Below are 17,616 nucleotides of genomic sequence, written 5' to 3'. Positions count from 1 at the left end.
ACATTGGGTTGGATCGGAAATAGGGGTCGCTAGCGGCGGCCTCCTTCCAACGACGGTTGGCCTATTTTCCTTTTGCCTGTCTCATACGGGAGCTTCCTAGCTTCCTTGGTGAGGTCTCAGGGTATACTTTCGTGATAGTCACGTAGCAGAGTAATTTGCCGCCATGAGGGCGAGAGCTCCTATAACGACCGCACCCCGTGCTGGTTGCTGGGTTGTCAATGTTGGGTTCGTCTCTTGAATGCAAAGATTGTCGTCGTCTTCCAAAAAGAGCACATTCACAAGAAACTTATTGATCAAAGGCGATATCAAGATGCTCAATTTAAGCTTCTTGAAACAAGGCATCCGCTTGCCGTTCGGCGGGGGGGGAAACGGCCAAACAGCTCCGACGGCAACGAGGAGCAGCTCGACAACAGACGTGAGTTCACAAGCAGAATGTGCTGATCCAGAAAAGGCCCGGGCCTCAGATTTCCGAGCCGTCGCCGTCCTGCCCGACGGCACAGACAAGGACGCAAAACAGCAGACAACCACCAAGAAGCGATGGCCGCTGTGGATGAAGCTGGCCATGGCCGGATGCCTCTTTTCCATTGTCGCCGGTCTGGCCATCGGACTCGGCGTCGGCCTTACCCGACACAAGCACAGCAATATCAGTAGCCAGGAGAGCAGTGCCGAACCCCCCAGTGGCGGCAACGGCACCGATCCCTCACAGAAACCCGGCCAGCTGGCCGTCTACTGGGGCGCCATGGGCAGCAGCGCCGCGTCCCTCGACAACGTCTGCGGCGACGCCTCGTACGACACGGTCAACCTTGCCTTCCTCAGCCACTTCTTCGCCAACGGGCAGTACCCGCGGCTGGCCATTGCGTCGCTCGGCCCCGCCTCGGAGGCGCAGCGGCTCGCCGGCGCCGTGGACCTGCAGGACGGCGCGCCGCTGGCGCCGGCCATCCGCAAGTGCCAGGCGGCCGGAAAGCGCGTGCTGCTGAGCATGGGCGGCGCGGCGGGCTACGCCGAGGTCCGGCTGGCGAGCGACGCGCAGGGCCGGCAGGTCGCGGACACCATCTGGGAGCTGTTCCTCGGCGGCGGGGGTGGGAAGAAGGCTGAGATCCGGCCGTTTGGGGACGTGGTCCTCGACGGCGTCGACTTTGGTACGTTTGTATTCCTCGAAAGAAAAACAAAAAAAAGGGGGAGGGGGGGGGTGGTTGGGCTGACAGGACGAAAACAGACAACGAGTCGGGGGATTCGACCGGGTACGAGGCCATGGCGGCGCAGTTCCGGACGCACTTCGCGTCGGACCCCGGCCGGCGGTACTACATGACGGCGGCGCCGCAGTGCCCGCCGACGACGGACGAGGCGGAGCTGCGGCTGCTGCGGCGGGTGGACGCCGTGTCGGTGCAGTTCTACAACAACAACGTGTGCAACGTGGGGGCGTCGGGGTTCGAGGCGTCGGTGCGGCGCTGGAGCGCGGCCATCGCCGGCGGGGGCGGGAGCAACGCGACGCTGCTGGTGGGCGCGCTGGCGGGCGGCACGGACAAGGACGAGGGCTACGTGGAGGCCGGCGCGCTGGCGGAGGCGCTGGCAAAGGTCAGGGCGATGAAGCTGGCGAACTACGGCGGGGTGATGCTGTGGGAGGCGGAGCTGGCGGCGGCGAACGGGGGTTTCCAGAAGAAGATTCGGTCTGCGGTCTGAGGAGGAGGAGATGGGTAGATAACCCCAGGATGAGATGGATGATGACGGAAGTGCGGAAGTTGCAATGTCAAGTGAGTCGGGATGAGATGAGGGGTGGTGGAGGGGACGGCCGAAATGTTCATTCGCCGAGAATTACTGGATTGGGGGTTTTGGAGGGGGCTTTTGCCGGCGGCATAATTCTTTGTTTACTAGTGCCGGGGGGGGGGTTCTGTTGCGATGTACGAGCATGTTAGCTATACATTAATGTGAGGAGCTTTCGTCAACGCTCATTCGAACTGTTGACGTTACTTCGAATACGATGAAGTTACAAAATGGTTTTTAAAAGCCAAAAGAGTTGCATTCAACTGCTGTATCCGGCTGCCAACCACTTTCCTTGTCCCACGGCGAACTGCGGCTATTCAAGGGGAAATAGAGCTGCCACCGACGCCCCCACGCAATAGCCCTGTCAGTCAGTGGGGAACTCACCAACCAACAGGATGACGTTTGCCGAGCCACAGGTACCTTTTAGGTGCTCAAGTACCTGAGGTCTAATAACCAAGTGACTCCAATGGCCTGTGGACGGGCATTTTCTCTGGTACTCCGACGCTACCATGCACCAAAACACCCGCCGCCCAAATCGCCATCTGCCCCGCCATTCCATCACCCCTCATCGACGTATTTACCCGCATCAATTGCCGACGCAAACGCAACCCCCGATACCGTTTGGTCCATGCATTCAACATCATCCCCTCGTTTGCTCCCCATTTGCCATTTAACACCTCAACCGCCGCGTCTCTCCCTCCTTTCACCCCTTCTGCTTCCCCTCCGTCTAATTTATCCATCAACCAACCTCTCTCCCCAACCAACAACTTCCGCCGCCATCATGAAGCTCCTCTACCCCACGTCCATCAAGCTCGACCTCGAGTCCCACCTGCGCGCCCAGCACCCGGACATCGTCCTCGTCGCCTACGACCCCGCGGCGCTCATCCCCGCCGAGCACCTCGACGCCACCGTCCTCGTCGCCTGGACCAACTCCGCCGCCAACCTCGCCCACGCCGCCGCGCACATGCCCGCCCTGCGGTGGGTGCAGTCGCTCGCCGCCGGCCCCAACGACGTGCTCGCCGCCGGCTTCGACCGGTCCCGCGTGGCCGTCACCTCGGGCTCCGGCCTGCACAACGCGCCCGTCGCCGAGCACGCGCTCGGCCTGCTGCTCAACGCCGCGCGCCGCTTCTACGAGATGCGCGACCACCAGGCGCGCCGCTCCTGGGCGGGCCACCTCCGCGGCGACCCCACCCTCCCCGGCTACATGTTCTCGACGCTGCGCGGCGCCAACGTGGTCATCTGGGGGTACGGCAACATCGCCAAGACGCTGGCGCCGCACCTGACGGCGCTCGGCGCCACGGTGCGCGGCGTGGCCCGCTCACCGGGTGTGCGCGACGGCGTCGAGGTCTTCGCGGAGGAGAAGCTGCCGGAGCTGCTGCGCGCCGCGGACGCGCTGGTCATGATCCTGCCGGGGTCGGAGGCCACGCGCCACGCGCTCAACGCCGAGCGCATCGCACACTTGAGCGAGAACGCCTGGGTGGTCAACGTCGGCCGCGGCACGTCGGTCGACGAGGCTGCGCTGGTGGACGCGCTCGAGAAGCGGAAGATTGGCGGCGCGGCGCTCGACGTCTTCGAGGAGGAGCCCCTGCCGGCGTCGAGCAAGCTCTGGGACGCCCCCAACCTGATCCTCTCGCCGCACGCGGCCGGCAACCGCCCGCTGGGCTCCGAGGTCCTCATCGCGGAGAACCTCGAGCTCTTCCTGGAGGGCAAGACCATGACGAACACGATGCCGTGACTCGGTCGGGGACGAAGCCAATTGTGAAAATACCGGAGTGGAATTTAATGCGAGGAATAGATTGGAGGGTTTGGACTAAAGTTTGTCGTATATACTAGAAATGAAACCATGAATTGATACGTCTTGAACGCGGTGCGTGTTTTGCCCAATGATAAATTTTCAGCAATACTAGTAGAAATGACAGAAGACAGTAAATTCTAGAAGCTTCAATTTTCAAGATTGAGTTCGTTCTTTTTGTAAAGCCCTCGTACGCGTGTGCCGACCGGGTCGACGTTGGCTCAAGATCCCACTTACACACGGACAGCTGCATACATACATAGACCATGTGTCTACCAAGCCAGCAGCCTCGCTGGCTTCGGAACATCAGATGCATTTAAATAGATGATTCCCTTCACAGAAGATATACCTTGGAATAAGTCTACTATCTCTGTTTATGAACCACTACCTTTGTTGCTGTTATGCTAAGCTAAGCTGCTCGACAGGGGATGTTTTCTTGCAGATGCGCACATGGCCACGAACTGGACCAGAAGGCTGAATGGCTAGTACTTTCAATGCAGTCACCGTAAATAATGTTTCGAAAAAAAGAATGAAAACCTTTAAAAAAAAATTAGAAATTAGCGCCTGTAGTTTGCAGGTCGGATTCCAGAGCTTTCTCTCAAGAAGAAGTTTTGGCCTTTGCTAGAGCGTCTCATTGTCGCCTTTGACGCACCTTTCGATACCCAAGAAGAATTTCAAGGAAACTTCTCCAAAAATAGAACCTTTTTCTTGTATCTTATGCAGAGCTTCTTTTTTTTCTCCTACCTTGACATATCAACAGCGCATCCATTACTTCCGCTCATCCCATCATGAAAAGTGGAGCCGCCAGGTTGCCCAAACCGCAAAGCTCAACCTCCGTGCTCCGTCCACCTGGTCTCCCATCTCATCCAACCTCCCAACCTCATCCCATCCATCCCGCCCGTCCACGATGCGTCTCCTCCCATCCGCCGCGGGGCTCCTCGCCCTTCTCGACCTCTCCGCCGCCTCCACCATCACCCTCTACCTGCCCTCCACGCCCGCGCCCGCCTCCCTCTCCCCTCGCGCCCACGCCACGCTCAGCGCGCCCGGCCTGCGCCTCTCCGCACCCCTCTCCGACGCGCACGCCTTCGTCTTCCGCAACGTGACCGCCGGCTCGTACCTGGTCGATGTGCACTGCCCCAGCGATGGCTTCGCGCCCCTGCGCGTGGACGTGTCCGACGAGGCGGCGGTGCAGGCGTGGGAGACGTTTCGCGGCAACGACTGGGATAACAAGGGCGAGGCGCTGACGCTGCAGAGCAGGGAGGACGGGTCGTCGGGCTTCGAGGTGCGCGCGCTCGGTCGCAAGACGTACTTTATGGAGCGTCCCAAGTGTAGGGTTCCCCTCTCCATGGTCGAGTGACGAAGGCTGACGGTGTGTAGTCTCGGTGATGAGCATCCTGATGAACCCGATGATCCTGATGGGTCTGGTGTCCATGGTCATATTCATCGGCCTGCCCAAGCTTGTCGAGAACAGTACGTGCCCCCCTCCTGATGTTTGGCGTGGTAAGAGACGAACTGACAATCTCTACCAGTGGACCCCGAAACGCGCGCCGAGTGGGAGGCATCGCAAAAAGAGAACCCGATGAACTCGATCCTCGGCGGTGCCGGGCAGCAGCAGGCCAACCCGCTCGGGAACTTTGACATGGCCGCGTTCATGGCGGGCTCGAAGAAGAAGGAGGGCGGCGGCGGACAAGGCGCTGCGACGGCGGCGAGCGGTGCCGAGAGCAAGGCCAACAAGCCCCAGGGCGTGAGGCGATGAAAGAAAAGAAAGGGAAGCGAATCTGCGAATGCGTAGATGAAGGGGAGATTCTGGGTTAGGTAGAAGAGAGCTCAATGGCATTACAAGAATAGACGGCATGCATTTTTAAATCCCGGTGATCCTACGTGCAATGCAGGTTTTATCTTGTGGTCTGCAGCAAGTATGCAACACCCAACGGTAGAAACCGTCAAGTGATGAGGTGTGAAACGTAATACAAGGCTCATATTTCGTTACAAGGGATGCTAGAAGCCCAGGATGATTCCATATCCCACTTTCCCGCCGCCCTACCTCCCCGCGCCCCCCTGAACGTATTCTCACTTCATTCCTTCCTTTAACCAAGAAAGAAAGTCCATTACCAGTCACCGCCGCCGCCATCGTCAAAGTCAGCCTGATCATCACGGCCGTCCTCTATGTTAAAAAAAAAAAAAAAAAAAAAAAGAAACCACTTCCAAAACGATGACGGGCCATTCGATCACGTACCGTATCCGTCCCTGTACTCCTCCTGGTCGTGGTGCGAGATGGCCTGCGTCAGGAGCACGCCACCCAGCAGACCCGCGCCCGCGCCGAGCGCCATGCCGCCCATGCCACCCATGCCGCCGCCCGTGCGTCTCGGCGGCTGCTGCTGCTGCTGCTGCTGCTGGTACCCGCCGCCGTAGCCGCCGCCACCGCCGTACTGCGGACCGCCGCCATAGCCCGGGCCGCCCTGGTTGTAGCCGCCGCCGTACTGGCCCTGCTGGGGGTAACCGCCGCCATACTGTCCCTGCTGGGGGTAGCCGCCGCCGCCGCCGCCGCCGCCGTATTGGCCTTGCTGGGGGTAGCCGCCGCCGCCGCCGTATTGCTGCTGGGGGTAGCCACCGCCCTGCTGGGGATAGCCACCGCCGTACTGGTTATTGTTGTTGTTGTAGCCGCCGCCGTAGCCACCGGGAGGAGTGCTGTTGCTGCTATTGTTGTTGCTGTTGTTGTTGTTCTTGCGACCCATCAGCCTGCCCAGCAGGCCGCGCTCGCCGGAGGCGCCCTCCCGCGGAGGCAGGTCCGACGGGAACGACGAGCCGCCGGCGGGCCGACCGTTGCGGGCGTCTTCCTCGGCCTGCAGACGGCGGGCCATCGCCTCGTCGTCCTCGTGGCCATTGTTGTTTCCGGAGCCGCCGTACGGCGCGGGTGGGTTGCTGCGGTCGTCGCGCTTAGAGTCCGGGTTGTGCTTGGCGTCCTGGAGGCCGCCGCTGTTACCCGCGGCCTCGTACGGCGGCGGGCCGTCCTCGTTGCCAACACCTCCAGTGGCAGGGGCGGTTGGGCGCTCCCACTGGGATTGCTTTGTGTTGAGGTTGACGTAGAACCTGGGTCATGCGGGGTCAGCCCATGCATCCTATGGAGTTGGGGGCAAGGCAATTCTCAATTCGCTTACCATTCCTTGTATTCAGCGTTCCAGCGAGCGGTCCAGCCGGGAGGCACTTCGGGCGCCTTGGGCGGCGGAGGGCCGGCGGGAGCGGCAAAGTCTGACATGTTTTTTTTTTTTTTTTTTTGAATCCTGGTGATTTGAACCGTGTAAGAGGTTGATGAATCGGTTCGGGGGAGTTCGTAGGATAGGGTCGAGGGTCAGCAGGGGAGGCAACGATGCCAAGACAAGTCGTAATTAACGCCCCTCTTGCGTGGTGGTGGGGAGCTTGCGATGCGAGTGGGGTAGCGATTGTCGATAGGAACAAGCAGACAATGAATGATGCAGGAGGAGAGAGATATCTAGGTGATGAGATTCTGGGACGTGATGGATAAAAAGTAGAGGATGATGATATTTTTCATCTCTCGCGCATGGCCTTGTCAGGGTTATATGGCTTTCAGGATGGACATGAAAAAGGACGCATACGTAGGCGGGCGGCCGGGGTGGCGGTCGCGGAGGGAACCTGTGGCTGTACCTCAATAGCTGCTGTACATACATACATAGGTACTTCAGCGTGTTAACTAACTACCTGTACTTGTTTAGTACAAGTAGTGGCACAGCCACAGGGCAAAAGGTCAAGTTTTAATCCTCTCGAGTCTTTACCCAGCTCGGAAAGCATTACGCTGGGCCGGGGTTGGTCATGTTGCCAGGGTTCAGGAAGACGGCCCGGACCATTTTCAGCAGGCTGCTGCAGGTCGCGTCTCGTGCGTGAGCTTCATTGGGCTGGTGACTGCTGCACAGCCTCACAGCTTTCGTGGTGCAGTCTGTATCCGGGTCCCGCGCATCCGATTAGGAGCTTCTTCGACATTCTCCGTAGGGCTTGACGTCTGCACTGCCGCGCGGGTTGGTGATAATTTATTAATTAGTTAGTCACTAAAAACCATGACGTTGCGTAGGTTGTGCAGTTGTAGGTGGCGACTTTGGCTGGCACTTGCTTGCGCTGCATGTCAAATCAGAATAATAGTAGAATATTAGTTACATTATGGTAATGCAAATACTATTCCACATCGCCGCACTGCAGCGATTTCGGACAAGTCACTCGCCTTCATTTCATCCGAATGGTGGTAGCCTGATGTCATCTCAATCCCGGGTTTCCGTCCACTGCTTCAGTAGACACACCACTCGTCTCGGTACAACACCCCACCCACAAGCATTCGTCGTTGTCTGCCTGCAGTATAAAAAAGTCACCCCATGGTTATATTCCACTGCGCGGCCATTCTTGTTAAACTGTAGTGCATTATCAAAAGCGAACTCTGAAATCGAAATTATGTTTGATTAGTATTACATTACGGATGGATACATGTCTATCGTACATTTCATTCCCCTTGTTACAAGTCCGTCGTGGTCTCCTCCTCCGCCCTCGACGACCTCACTTTCCCCATGTCCGTCCAGATCCCCGTGCTCCCGTCCACGGCCGCGCTGATCTGCACAGGCTCGTAAAACTGCACCGCCGCGTAAAAGTGCGGCATCAGCGCCCGCACCGACACCTTGAACCAGCCCTCGTAGTGCAGCATCTCCCTGTTCGTCGCCAGCCTCGCATCCACGGCCTTGACAAACGGCAGCGCCGCGCCGTCGTCCAGCGACCGCAGACACTCCTCGTCGACCATCAGACACATGGGCATGCGCAGACCCGGGTCCAAGCTCGCCAGATGGCCCCCCTCATCCCTTTCCTCCCCTACCTCTTCTTCTTGCTCGTCGTCGCTGTCATCTTCTAGGTTGCTCACGCTGTCGCGGTAAATGTGCGCCACGCCGCCCGGGCCCAGGTCGACGAGCGCGTAGTCGGAGACGAGCGGTAGCTTGACGCGACCGCGGACGCGCGCGAGTCCCGGGACGGCGGGCAGCGCGGCGAGGATGCCGGCGTCGACGAGCTCGCCGAAGCGCCGCTGGAAGCGCTCCCACAGCGGCTCGTCGGCGTAGTAGGTGCGGAAGACGAGGAAACCCATCTCGGCCCAGCGCGGCGGCGGCGACGACGACGACGACGACGACGACGACGACGGGGAGGAGGCCGCCTCGACGCGGCGCACGAGGCGCTGTGCATTTTCCAGTGAGACATCGTCGTGGTCGGCTGCTGGTGTGGTGGTGGTGGTGGCGGCGGCGGCGGCGGCGGGCGGCCCGGTCTTCCCGCTGTCGTGGACGGCCAGGGTCGCGATGCCGTGGGTTGCGGCTCGCCACGCCCTAGCCTCTTGTAGGATCTGATCGGCCTGCTGCCGCGCCTCCTCGACTTTGCGCTCCATGAGTTTTTGCAGCAGCTGTGCGTTGTCGCCGAGAATTTGTCAGTGGCCATGCAAACGCCCAGAGAAGGGGGGTCGACGTATGTATCTATGTATGTATGTATGTACCTCCTCTGGCAGAGCATTGTACTCGGCGCTGGTCGCGTTTTGGTAGGTAGTTTCGGTCCAGCCAGGCGGCAAGTAGGGCAGTAAAGGTAGGCCGGCCATGATGTTGATTCTGGGGGTTAAGGGTTCAAAGAGTGATGATGAAATGTCGAGGTGTTGTAAGACTGGCGGCCAGACAGCTTGCATCTACTCCTTCGAGGGGGGGGGTTGCAGTCGCCCAGTGCAACAACCCTGCCTGGTTGGGGAGATTAAAAAGCAGCGACGTCGGGCAATTTTGTTTATACAAGTCCACCAAACTATCGATTTAGCACGCAGACTAGATGAGCCAAGTCGGATTCTGCATGCGACGCTGAAAATAGATTTTCGGCGCATTTAGTAAGTTTTTTTTTATTTTTTTATTTCCATGTTGAAGTGCTGCACCAAGTGAAATGGAACACAGCCAGCATAATGGAGCAGTGGATGGAGTGCTGAGTAGGCAAATTAATCAAGGGAAAGTGGTGTCAGTTTATTTTAAGAAAAAATGAGATTAATTTGGCATGATCAAAGATTAAATCATTCAACATTCGAAATTGCACTACCCATCACGTACTAGGTAGTACTCTACATCTCTCATTGATAAGAGCAGAACAATCGGGCCGCTGCAGCCGTAAGCAACTGCTTTGTCTTTTGCATCGAGAGCATCTTCCTTAACTTGGAGGTTGCACCCCGGAAAGCGAAAATTTCCTCGATAGCCATTGCTGCTTTACCGTAGCTATCCCCTCAGCATCATCCTACCCGCCAACCGATGTCCTGCCACGAGAGCTTTCGAGAGACGGCGACTTCGGCGTGACGAGACTCACCTCTTTATCACACTCGTTGTGCAATGTACTGGGCAAATGGTAGACAGCACAAATGTTTGCAAGTATAGCAGCGTCACTTCAAAACACCCGCAGTGCAACATCTTGGTTGTGCCCTCTCCCTACAATGTTGCCTGATACCACACTTACCGACGTCGACTTCCACTCAGAAATCCTGAAAAATACCTGTTTACACATGTTTCACCATGTCGGACCAACCGTGAATCTATTCTTGCCTCTGTTCTAGGCGCGTCATTACGTGGCAACGTTGAGGAAACACAAGGCGGCCATCAAGACAGCAGAAAAGTCACCAGCGCCCAGCCCACACTCTCTTCGTCGCTATTGTCTCTTCAAGCTATTTGATCTAGTATTAAAGTAAGAAAAACAATATGGGCATTGAAAAATCATAAACTCGCCTGCAGTTTACCGACGCTGATGACACCGGCTGCGAAGACGGCGCCAAACATGACGCTGCCAAAGACGGGACCGCCAGATGTCAATGCCGGGACATTTTTTCCCGAAATTTCCTTACGACATATGAAATATCTTCTACAAAATCCTTTCAAGTCGCGAGATCAAAAACCTCCGTCGCACCTGTCATGGAATACATGACAGGGCATGTTTACGGCTAGAGCGTGTGTTTCTCTCCAAACACCCCTCTCGACATCCAAGTCTTTCTCTCCATCGCCGACCACCCTGTTCTCCGGCATCCGGTCAAGGAGGTCATGTATCACAGTGTAATATTCTCCGGGTCTGCCTTCGAAGTGCGCAATACTAACTTTGAGTTTTATCTCACGCAAGAACATGACGTGCGCAGCCAGGACTGTTCGGAAAACAGAGCCTGGTCGGAAAACAAAGCCTGGTCGGAAAACAGAGCCTATTTTCGCAGAAGGCGACTCACAAACTGAGGCTGGTCGTGAGCGGTACAGTCTCCTTCCCCTGTAGACGCGACACTCCCGAGCTCCGAGACTGCCATCGTGGCTTCTAGAATTTGTCACTACCGGGTGTGGTGAGGACTGGACAAGGAATAATTGCCCAGACTCGTTGATAGTGACGGAGGAGAGCGCGTGCCGGCTTGCCAGGCCCGAAAATGCAGGGCTCTCGACTTCACCTTCCCAAGACGGCCCAGATTGTTCGGTGCACTCAATGACGAACCTTTGACGCGATCGCAGCCATGACGTTGACGTTCCAGCGGGTAAAAATTACGTTGCATCTGAAAGGAGAGAGCCTAATTTATGGAATCAGTCAACAACAGAGTGAGTGATCGTTGCCCTGCGCAATTCATACCATGCTTTACTCCTGGTTACCGTTACCATTACGGCTGGTATACAGTACCCCGTCGGTTGACTACTATTTCTAGCTTCTTAGGCAAAGCGACATGATGTAACTGCGTACTTTTTGAATGCGCCTCCTGTTGACGTGGGGTTGACCAGCTGTTGGTTAGCAGCGCAACATGTAACAGTAAAAGTGCACCGACGGTCTGAGAAGTAGATCCATCCTGTTCCGGCAACAGCTTTAGCACTGGGTAGTCTTATCCGGTAGTTATCAGCCATTTACCTGCTGCGCTAGGGTTTGCCGTTTGGGTAGTAGCTGAGAAGTTGCTTGAATCGGCGGCTGACCTGTAATTGATGTCGTCATACTTCGGTCAAAGTACTCCTCGCTTCAAATTATATATCTATAAATATTTGCAACCATCAAGGTTGCTGCTGAAGTCCTTCACGTATCCTCGAACGCTACTCTTGTCCCAATCCCGTTTACAAACTGTGTATACCACAAGACCTTTTTAGCAAATATTACAAACACCATGGCCTGCTCGTGCGGAACCACCTGCAACTGCTCGGGTCCCAACTCGTGCAATTGCGGCAATGCTTGCACTTGCAAGAACTGCGGCGTACGTGCTTGAATCCTACAAGGGGTCGGTCAATTACATATGCATCCGTTACTGACCGCATGCTTAGAAATAAAGTCGGTTCGGCCCTTGGGCCACACTGAGAGAAAGGCCATAGCTTGGCCAGCCGGTAGTGCAGTAAATAGTGTCCTAGAAGACCAACTATGTAGCTATGGACCAGATATCAGTTCAACAGCTGGCAGAACCCTTTTTATGCCATTAAAAGAACAAGTCGAACATGCAAAAGGGAAGAAATCTATCGCCGTGCATTTTCTAATGTCTAGAGTTATTGACCTCGTGGTAAAACTAGCTACAGTGCATTCCGAGGAAGTCAATTTAGTGACATCACAATGAGGCATACGTACACTCACAGCAATTAGAACGGGAGTTGCAGTGGTCTGACCATGCAAACTGCAAAAAAATTGTCAATTTTAGCATTCAACCTATTTCAATTATAATTTTTTTCAACGGGTTACTAGCAAGCAGTTAACCATGTCCCCCGTGCGAACCAGAGCTGCAGCATCTGATCGCGGCACTGCTCAAGCCCCAAAACATGATCTAGGCTCCAGCCACGGCAGCTCGCAGAAGGCCGCGAAAACCGACAGCCGCGGTGATGGAAAGGCTGAGAGCGCTGCCTCACTTTCCAAATCAGCTTCCAAGGCAGACACAAAAGACAAGCAGCCGTCGCAGAAAGCGGAGGACAACACCGCTCCAGAGGTAGTCGAGACGGGCATCTTGAACTACTTCATTCGAGGACGAGTCGAGATTGAGGAGCCCAAGTCGTTGGACGAGATTGCTCGCGGGTACTTGGTCATGCGCCCGCTCCCCGACGACATCGATCTCTCTCAGCGCCCGCTCCCCAAGTCCCTCGCTGCGCGGCTGCTTGCCTTGCCCAAGAAGCAACTGCCACGGTCTACCAGCGACCGCTTCATGGCGTTTGTGGATGAGACGGGCATGCCCTATCCTGAGCTTGCAGAGGGCTTCCTCGCGCCCCGGGAATACGCGACCAAGACAAAGGGGATGCGCCATGTGCCCAGCGCCACACCGGTCGGAGAGGGCGTATATGCCATCGTTCGGGCGCAAAAGGAGACGCACTTTGCCTATGCTGCTACGCTTCCCGAAGAGAAGCGAGAGTTTCAGCGTGATCTCGGCTTTCGCGATCGTGGCAGCTTCATCATGAGCAGCAAGAATCCCAAGTTTTCGGGGCCTGCCTCCGCACGACTACCCTCGCCACCCGAATATCCCAAAGAGTAAGTGTGGTGAAGTATACATGTCCGACTTCAGGTGACTAACAAAGGGGGGAAAAGTATTTTAGAAGAATTTGGCTCACACCGTTGGGTTCCTACGAAGCCGGAGCATTTGGACTACAAGAATACGCAGCTTCTTCTCATTGGGCAGGGCGAGAAGCCTCAATTGACCACTGGCGATGTGGAAGGTCAGGCCAAGGTCGAAGATGAAATGGAAGTATTGATGGAAGAGGATCTCAAGGGCATGCAACATTTGTCGAGCAACGAGTCAGAAGCGATTTTTGCAGACTTGCATGCCAAGTCCGAGTGGTTTCACAACATTCCGGAATCATTCGGCAAATCATCATGCGTCTAGGTCTCGAAGAACTAATTTCTTTTGCTGAAAATGATCAAAAATATGACACAGAGCCACTTGAGATGCTCAAGTAAATATCGCAATGGTGCGAAGGCTGAGGCTGGATTTCCAAAGTTATTATGTTGTCAGCTTACAAACGTGTTGGGCGATGATGGATCGGGCTATTGACCTCGATTTGTCGATGGACTAGAGAAGCTTTTGTTGGTTTATTCAACAAAGCAGAAGAAATGGAAGATTGGGACACACGATATCTGCGTGGGATCCAGACGCAGAGCTGAACGCAGGTAGCGTAAGAGAAAACCAGGTCCAAACTGTCAATCGTTTATGAGCTCCATTCCTAAGGCTATCAACTGTGTGAATTAGAAAGGAAATGCATTTAATGAACGTGGCCAACTGTCGTCCTCCCAAGTACGCCAAAATGAAACTCTTTCTTGCAGAAAGGCGGCGAGCAAGCGGTCAAAAATACACACCCAAACGAGTTTGGGGTACAGTATCGGCAGCTCATCATAGGCTCGAGCTAGGGAGTAATGCACAATGTGCAGAATATATAGCCATGACTCCGTAAACGTTAGTTTACCGTGTTGCACCCGAATTATCTCTCTATTTGCCGCCGGGTGCCGCAGCCTACGCGACTTTTGGCATTGGAGACTCCAAAAATTGACCCTATCCCTAATACTTTAACTGGTTGGTAGCTCGCTTTGATTTACTTGATTTACTTGATTTACTTGATTTACTTGATTAGAAGGACAGAAGGACTTACTTTCAGCGGTTCATGATTAGGTACCAGTTTGGCTGGGACAAATGCTCTCAACACAAAGGTCGATCCTCCTCGTCTCGAACGTTCTGATCTGCAACGGCAGCATGAATAGGCTCTTAAGCTGATCAAGCATCGAAGCCTGGACGGCCGACGTGTGGATCAACACTGATGCCACGGTTGGCTTCGGCCACCGCCGTCTTGCCGTCAACGACAACTCGTCGTCCGACAACTCGTCGTCCGCGGTGCCGACTGCAGTGCAGTTACGCAGTCGGGCATGACACCGCTGATGTACGCTGCTAAGCAACGGGATCCAAGCGCGACGGGGGAACTCTAGCAATCCCGTGAGCAGAACTCCCATGAGAGTGAGAACGAGGTTTAAAAGAAAAGAAAATGACGCTAGGGTATTCATGAATCTAATCTACTCCCCTTGCTTAATAATCTCTGGTATTTCCTCGCTGCATAACAGCAGAAGCGCTATATTCTTCTCCCTCTTCTCTTTGGCATACATTTACATGAACACTAGTAGTCACCCACCACATTTACACGCGGTCGTCATCGCCCAGACCCCCCGCGCGACGCTCCCCAAAGAGGTACGCCGCCTCGAGGCAGAAGCGGCCGTGGCCCATCTCCATGCGGCGCTCGCTGCCGTAGCAGACGAGCACCGCGTCGACGATGCCGCTGAGGACGCCCTCCATGGCGCCCATGACCGAGTAGCCGATGAAGCCGGCCATGAGGCCGACCACGTAGGCGTACGCGGAGCCGCGGACGCCGACGCCGTCGGGCAGTGTCAGCCGCAGCTGCTTGGCCGTGACCACCCAGCCGCCGAAGCCGAGCGCCGTGGCCATCAGCAGTCGCGTGGCGACGAGAAGCAGTTTGGCGAGGCGGTACGGCAGGAGCCCGGCGCCACCGCGGGGCAGAGCGCGGGGGGTGAGCGTCGTCGTGGGCATGGCCGGGGTGACGAGCTCCATCTGATCGAGACCGCGAGCAGCCGTCGCCAGGCCCTGTGAGTGGATGGCGGCGTAGGTGACGGTGAGAGGATTGGTGAGGGCGACGACGGGCGTGGGGATCCAAAAGGCGGCGACGTTGGCGACGACGGCGCCGATGCGGCGCGGCAGGAAGAGCAGGGGCGCGCGGACGAGCAGTGATAGGAGGGTGGATTGGCACACGCTGCCGAAGATGGTGGTCACGGCGTGGCCGAGAGCGGCCAGCACCACGTCCCGGGATGAAGGCGCCGCGGCGCCGCCGGCGGCCGCATTGCGGTGAAAGTACCATTGCGAGACGGTGGCGGCCGTGGTGGCGCGGTGCACGGCGTTAATGACAGCCATGGTCCACATGTACATGAAGACAAAGGCGGCGCCGAGCCACCAGCTGGACAGCTGGATGACGAAGCGGACCAGCGACTTGGAAAAGTAGCCGCCCATGAAGACGCGCGTGAACATGACGAGCCAGGCCCAGGTCCAGACGACAATGAGCGCGAGGCACGCGAAGCCCATGACGAGCAGCGCCGGGTTCTGCGCGAGGATGCGCGAGGAGAACTGCAGAATCTCGACGGCCTGGCGGATTGCCCGCCGACTCTTGCCGACGACCCAGAGCCAGAGCAGGCAGGCGGCGCCGGGGATGAGCGCGAGCCAGCGCATCACGGCGTCCTGCACGCTGGCGCCGCGCGTGCGGCCCTTGAAGGAGGAGATGAAGGCGTAGAGCGAGAAGGAGAACATGATGACGGGCACGGCGACGAGGATGACGCTGACGAGCGGTCGTGCAAATGAGCGTAGCGCGGCGAGCCACACCAGGGAGACGAAGACGGCGACGATGGTGTCGACGGCGAGCATGTGGAACGAGCGCTGCAGCGTCGCGTAGATGGTGTCGCCGACAGGGCCGCTCCGTGGGGACGTGTGCAGCCACACGAGCACAAAGGTGGAAAGCATGGCGGCGAAGCTGATGAGGAATATCCAAGCGAAGAAGGGGTCGTGACGGAAGGTTTCGCCGTCAATGAAGCCGGTTCCAACTTCCATGGGCTGCCCCTGCATAGGATCGTCTCGTTGTAGGCTGTTCAGCTCAGATCGGTCTGTGGAGGAGCGTCGTAAAAATGGTGTCTGTTCAGCGGACGGCTGTTTGAAACGTTGAAAGGGCGGAGGGCTTGAGTCGGTGTGGGTGTCGCCTAGGAGCGACTCCGGTGGTTCATCGTCGCCGTCATCGTCGTCTTGGGATTCTAGGCCTACATCTACCATGGCGGATTTGCCTCCACGACCCTGTGACGTCGCGTCCGCGGTGACCTCTTCGGCCTCTTCGTGGAGCGTATCGTGCGCTACGTTGTGTCGGAAGCCACTCCGCGTGCCGTTCCAGCTGCTCTTGATGCCCCGGCCGCCTCGTCCCGCCGTGCGGCCGCGATACGGGTCATCATCATCGTCGAGGCCGGCACTCTCGTCGAGCGACCCCCTGCTGTGGCCTTCGGACTCGGTGCTCTCGGCGAGCTTGCTGGCAGCAGCGACACGGCGAGAACGCTGGAGAGCGAAGAGATCAGCGGCTTCACGGTCGCGCTCGGCCTCATCATCCTCTTCACGGAACTCGTCGAGGGTGCCGTGGAAGAGCGGTGCGTCGTGGGCGGCGGATATGCGGGAGGCGGCAAAGGCGATATTGCCGAAGCGTGAGCCGGTGCCGTTTTGTTGATACGGGTTACCAGTGCCGCCACCGTAGCCACGGGAGAGGAAAGATCGCGTGCCCGCAGCGCTGGTGCGATGTCGACCAGGCCTTGATGAGGGCCAGTCGGAGGCGTTGTGTTGGTTCGCGTCGTCGTGGTCAGTTTGGCCGGCAAAGTTGGATATGCGAGACTGGGACTGGGCGAGGAATCTGGAAGCGTCTGCATCATCGAGGTTAGATGGGGGATGTCATCGAGATAAGCTCCACGCTAGGCAACAGACGTACATTCGGAAAACATGGTGATGGAGATTCGAGGCACCAGACCGCCACCTCGCCGAGAGAATGGGGTTGGATTATGGGTATGGCAGAATGATGGCGAGGATGGACGGAAGGATGAGACAAGAGGTAAGAGTTGGAGATGCCGGTTCTGGGGGTCGTCGCCGATTACGTGAATCGGGGTTCCGATTACGCACTAGGTAAGAGGATGAAGGATGCCTGGGGGGGATGCAGTCTGGTCGCAGGGATGATTATTGAGCTTTGTCGTGGGAGGTAATGCGGTGAGACGTGAAATCGGAACAAGGGGAAATGCAGCTGGTGCTGATGGAGGGTGTGTTGAAGATGCAGTGTGATTTTGAAGATGAATAATTATGGTTGCGGACGGATCAAGTCGGAAACGGCATGGAGGCGGTCTTGGTCATGGGACATTGATTGGGATCCTGTGAGCGTGGGGTTTCAGGGTAGGAGATGACTCTGCTAGCAGCTGACTGGGGTAGATAAGGCGGTGATGATGGCACCTGCAGCTGCTGCAGCAGCAGCAGT

The 17,616-nt window shown here is 56.9% G+C and overlaps 7 protein-coding genes across 7 annotated transcripts; 4 read left to right on the top strand and 3 right to left on the bottom strand.

Annotated features, from left to right (window-relative positions):
* Positions 1 to 310: 310 nt before the first annotated feature.
* On the top strand, positions 311 to 1,680 carry ISF_01798 (Glycoside hydrolase, subgroup, catalytic core; the record flags this gene model as incomplete). The annotated part of the gene is made up of 2 exons (XM_018845405.1): positions 311 to 1,139; positions 1,217 to 1,680. 2 exons carry the CDS (start codon positions 311 to 313, stop codon positions 1,678 to 1,680), a joined length of 1,293 nt encoding a protein of 430 aa, XP_018707128.1.
* An 862-nt stretch (positions 1,681 to 2,542) lies between these two features.
* On the top strand, positions 2,543 to 3,496 carry ISF_01797 (NAD(P)-binding domain protein; the record flags this gene model as incomplete). Its single annotated transcript, XM_018845404.1, has 1 exon — positions 2,543 to 3,496. One exon carries the CDS (start codon positions 2,543 to 2,545, stop codon positions 3,494 to 3,496), a length of 954 nt encoding a protein of 317 aa, XP_018707127.1.
* A 964-nt stretch (positions 3,497 to 4,460) lies between these two features.
* ISF_01796 (hypothetical protein) lies at positions 4,461 to 5,309 on the top strand (the record flags this gene model as incomplete). Its single annotated transcript, XM_018845403.1, has 3 exons — positions 4,461 to 4,881; positions 4,931 to 5,023; positions 5,083 to 5,309. 3 exons carry the CDS (start codon positions 4,461 to 4,463, stop codon positions 5,307 to 5,309), a joined length of 741 nt encoding a protein of 246 aa, XP_018707126.1.
* A 352-nt stretch (positions 5,310 to 5,661) lies between these two features.
* On the bottom strand, positions 5,662 to 6,809 carry ISF_01795 (WW/Rsp5/WWP domain protein; the record flags this gene model as incomplete). The annotated part of the gene is made up of 3 exons (XM_018845402.1): positions 5,662 to 5,717; positions 5,790 to 6,643; positions 6,712 to 6,809. 3 exons carry the CDS (start codon positions 6,807 to 6,809, stop codon positions 5,662 to 5,664), a joined length of 1,008 nt encoding a protein of 335 aa, XP_018707125.1.
* Positions 6,810 to 8,069: 1,260 nt separating this feature from the next.
* Positions 8,070 to 9,179, bottom strand: ISF_01794 (WW/Rsp5/WWP domain protein; the record flags this gene model as incomplete). The annotated part of the gene is made up of 2 exons (XM_018845401.1): positions 8,070 to 8,990; positions 9,081 to 9,179. 2 exons carry the CDS (start codon positions 9,177 to 9,179, stop codon positions 8,070 to 8,072), a joined length of 1,020 nt encoding a protein of 339 aa, XP_018707124.1.
* A 3,114-nt stretch (positions 9,180 to 12,293) lies between these two features.
* ISF_01793 (hypothetical protein) lies at positions 12,294 to 13,403 on the top strand (the record flags this gene model as incomplete). Its single annotated transcript, XM_018845400.1, has 2 exons — positions 12,294 to 13,051; positions 13,109 to 13,403. 2 exons carry the CDS (start codon positions 12,294 to 12,296, stop codon positions 13,401 to 13,403), a joined length of 1,053 nt encoding a protein of 350 aa, XP_018707123.1.
* A 1,296-nt stretch (positions 13,404 to 14,699) lies between these two features.
* On the bottom strand, positions 14,700 to 17,095 carry ISF_01792 (Choline transporter-like protein; the record flags this gene model as incomplete). The annotated part of the gene is made up of 2 exons (XM_018845399.1): positions 14,700 to 17,017; positions 17,083 to 17,095. 2 exons carry the CDS (start codon positions 17,093 to 17,095, stop codon positions 14,700 to 14,702), a joined length of 2,331 nt encoding a protein of 776 aa, XP_018707122.1.
* Between the last annotated feature and the right edge of the window lie 521 nt (positions 17,096 to 17,616).

The sequence above is a fragment of the Cordyceps fumosorosea genome, assembly GCF_001636725.1.
Source record: "Cordyceps fumosorosea ARSEF 2679 chromosome Unknown scaffold_3, whole genome shotgun sequence".
Classification (NCBI taxonomy): domain Eukaryota; kingdom Fungi; phylum Ascomycota; class Sordariomycetes; order Hypocreales; family Cordycipitaceae; genus Cordyceps; species Cordyceps fumosorosea.
The sequence above is the reverse complement of the archived record's forward strand: the minus strand, read 5'-3'. Positions and strand labels throughout refer to the sequence as shown.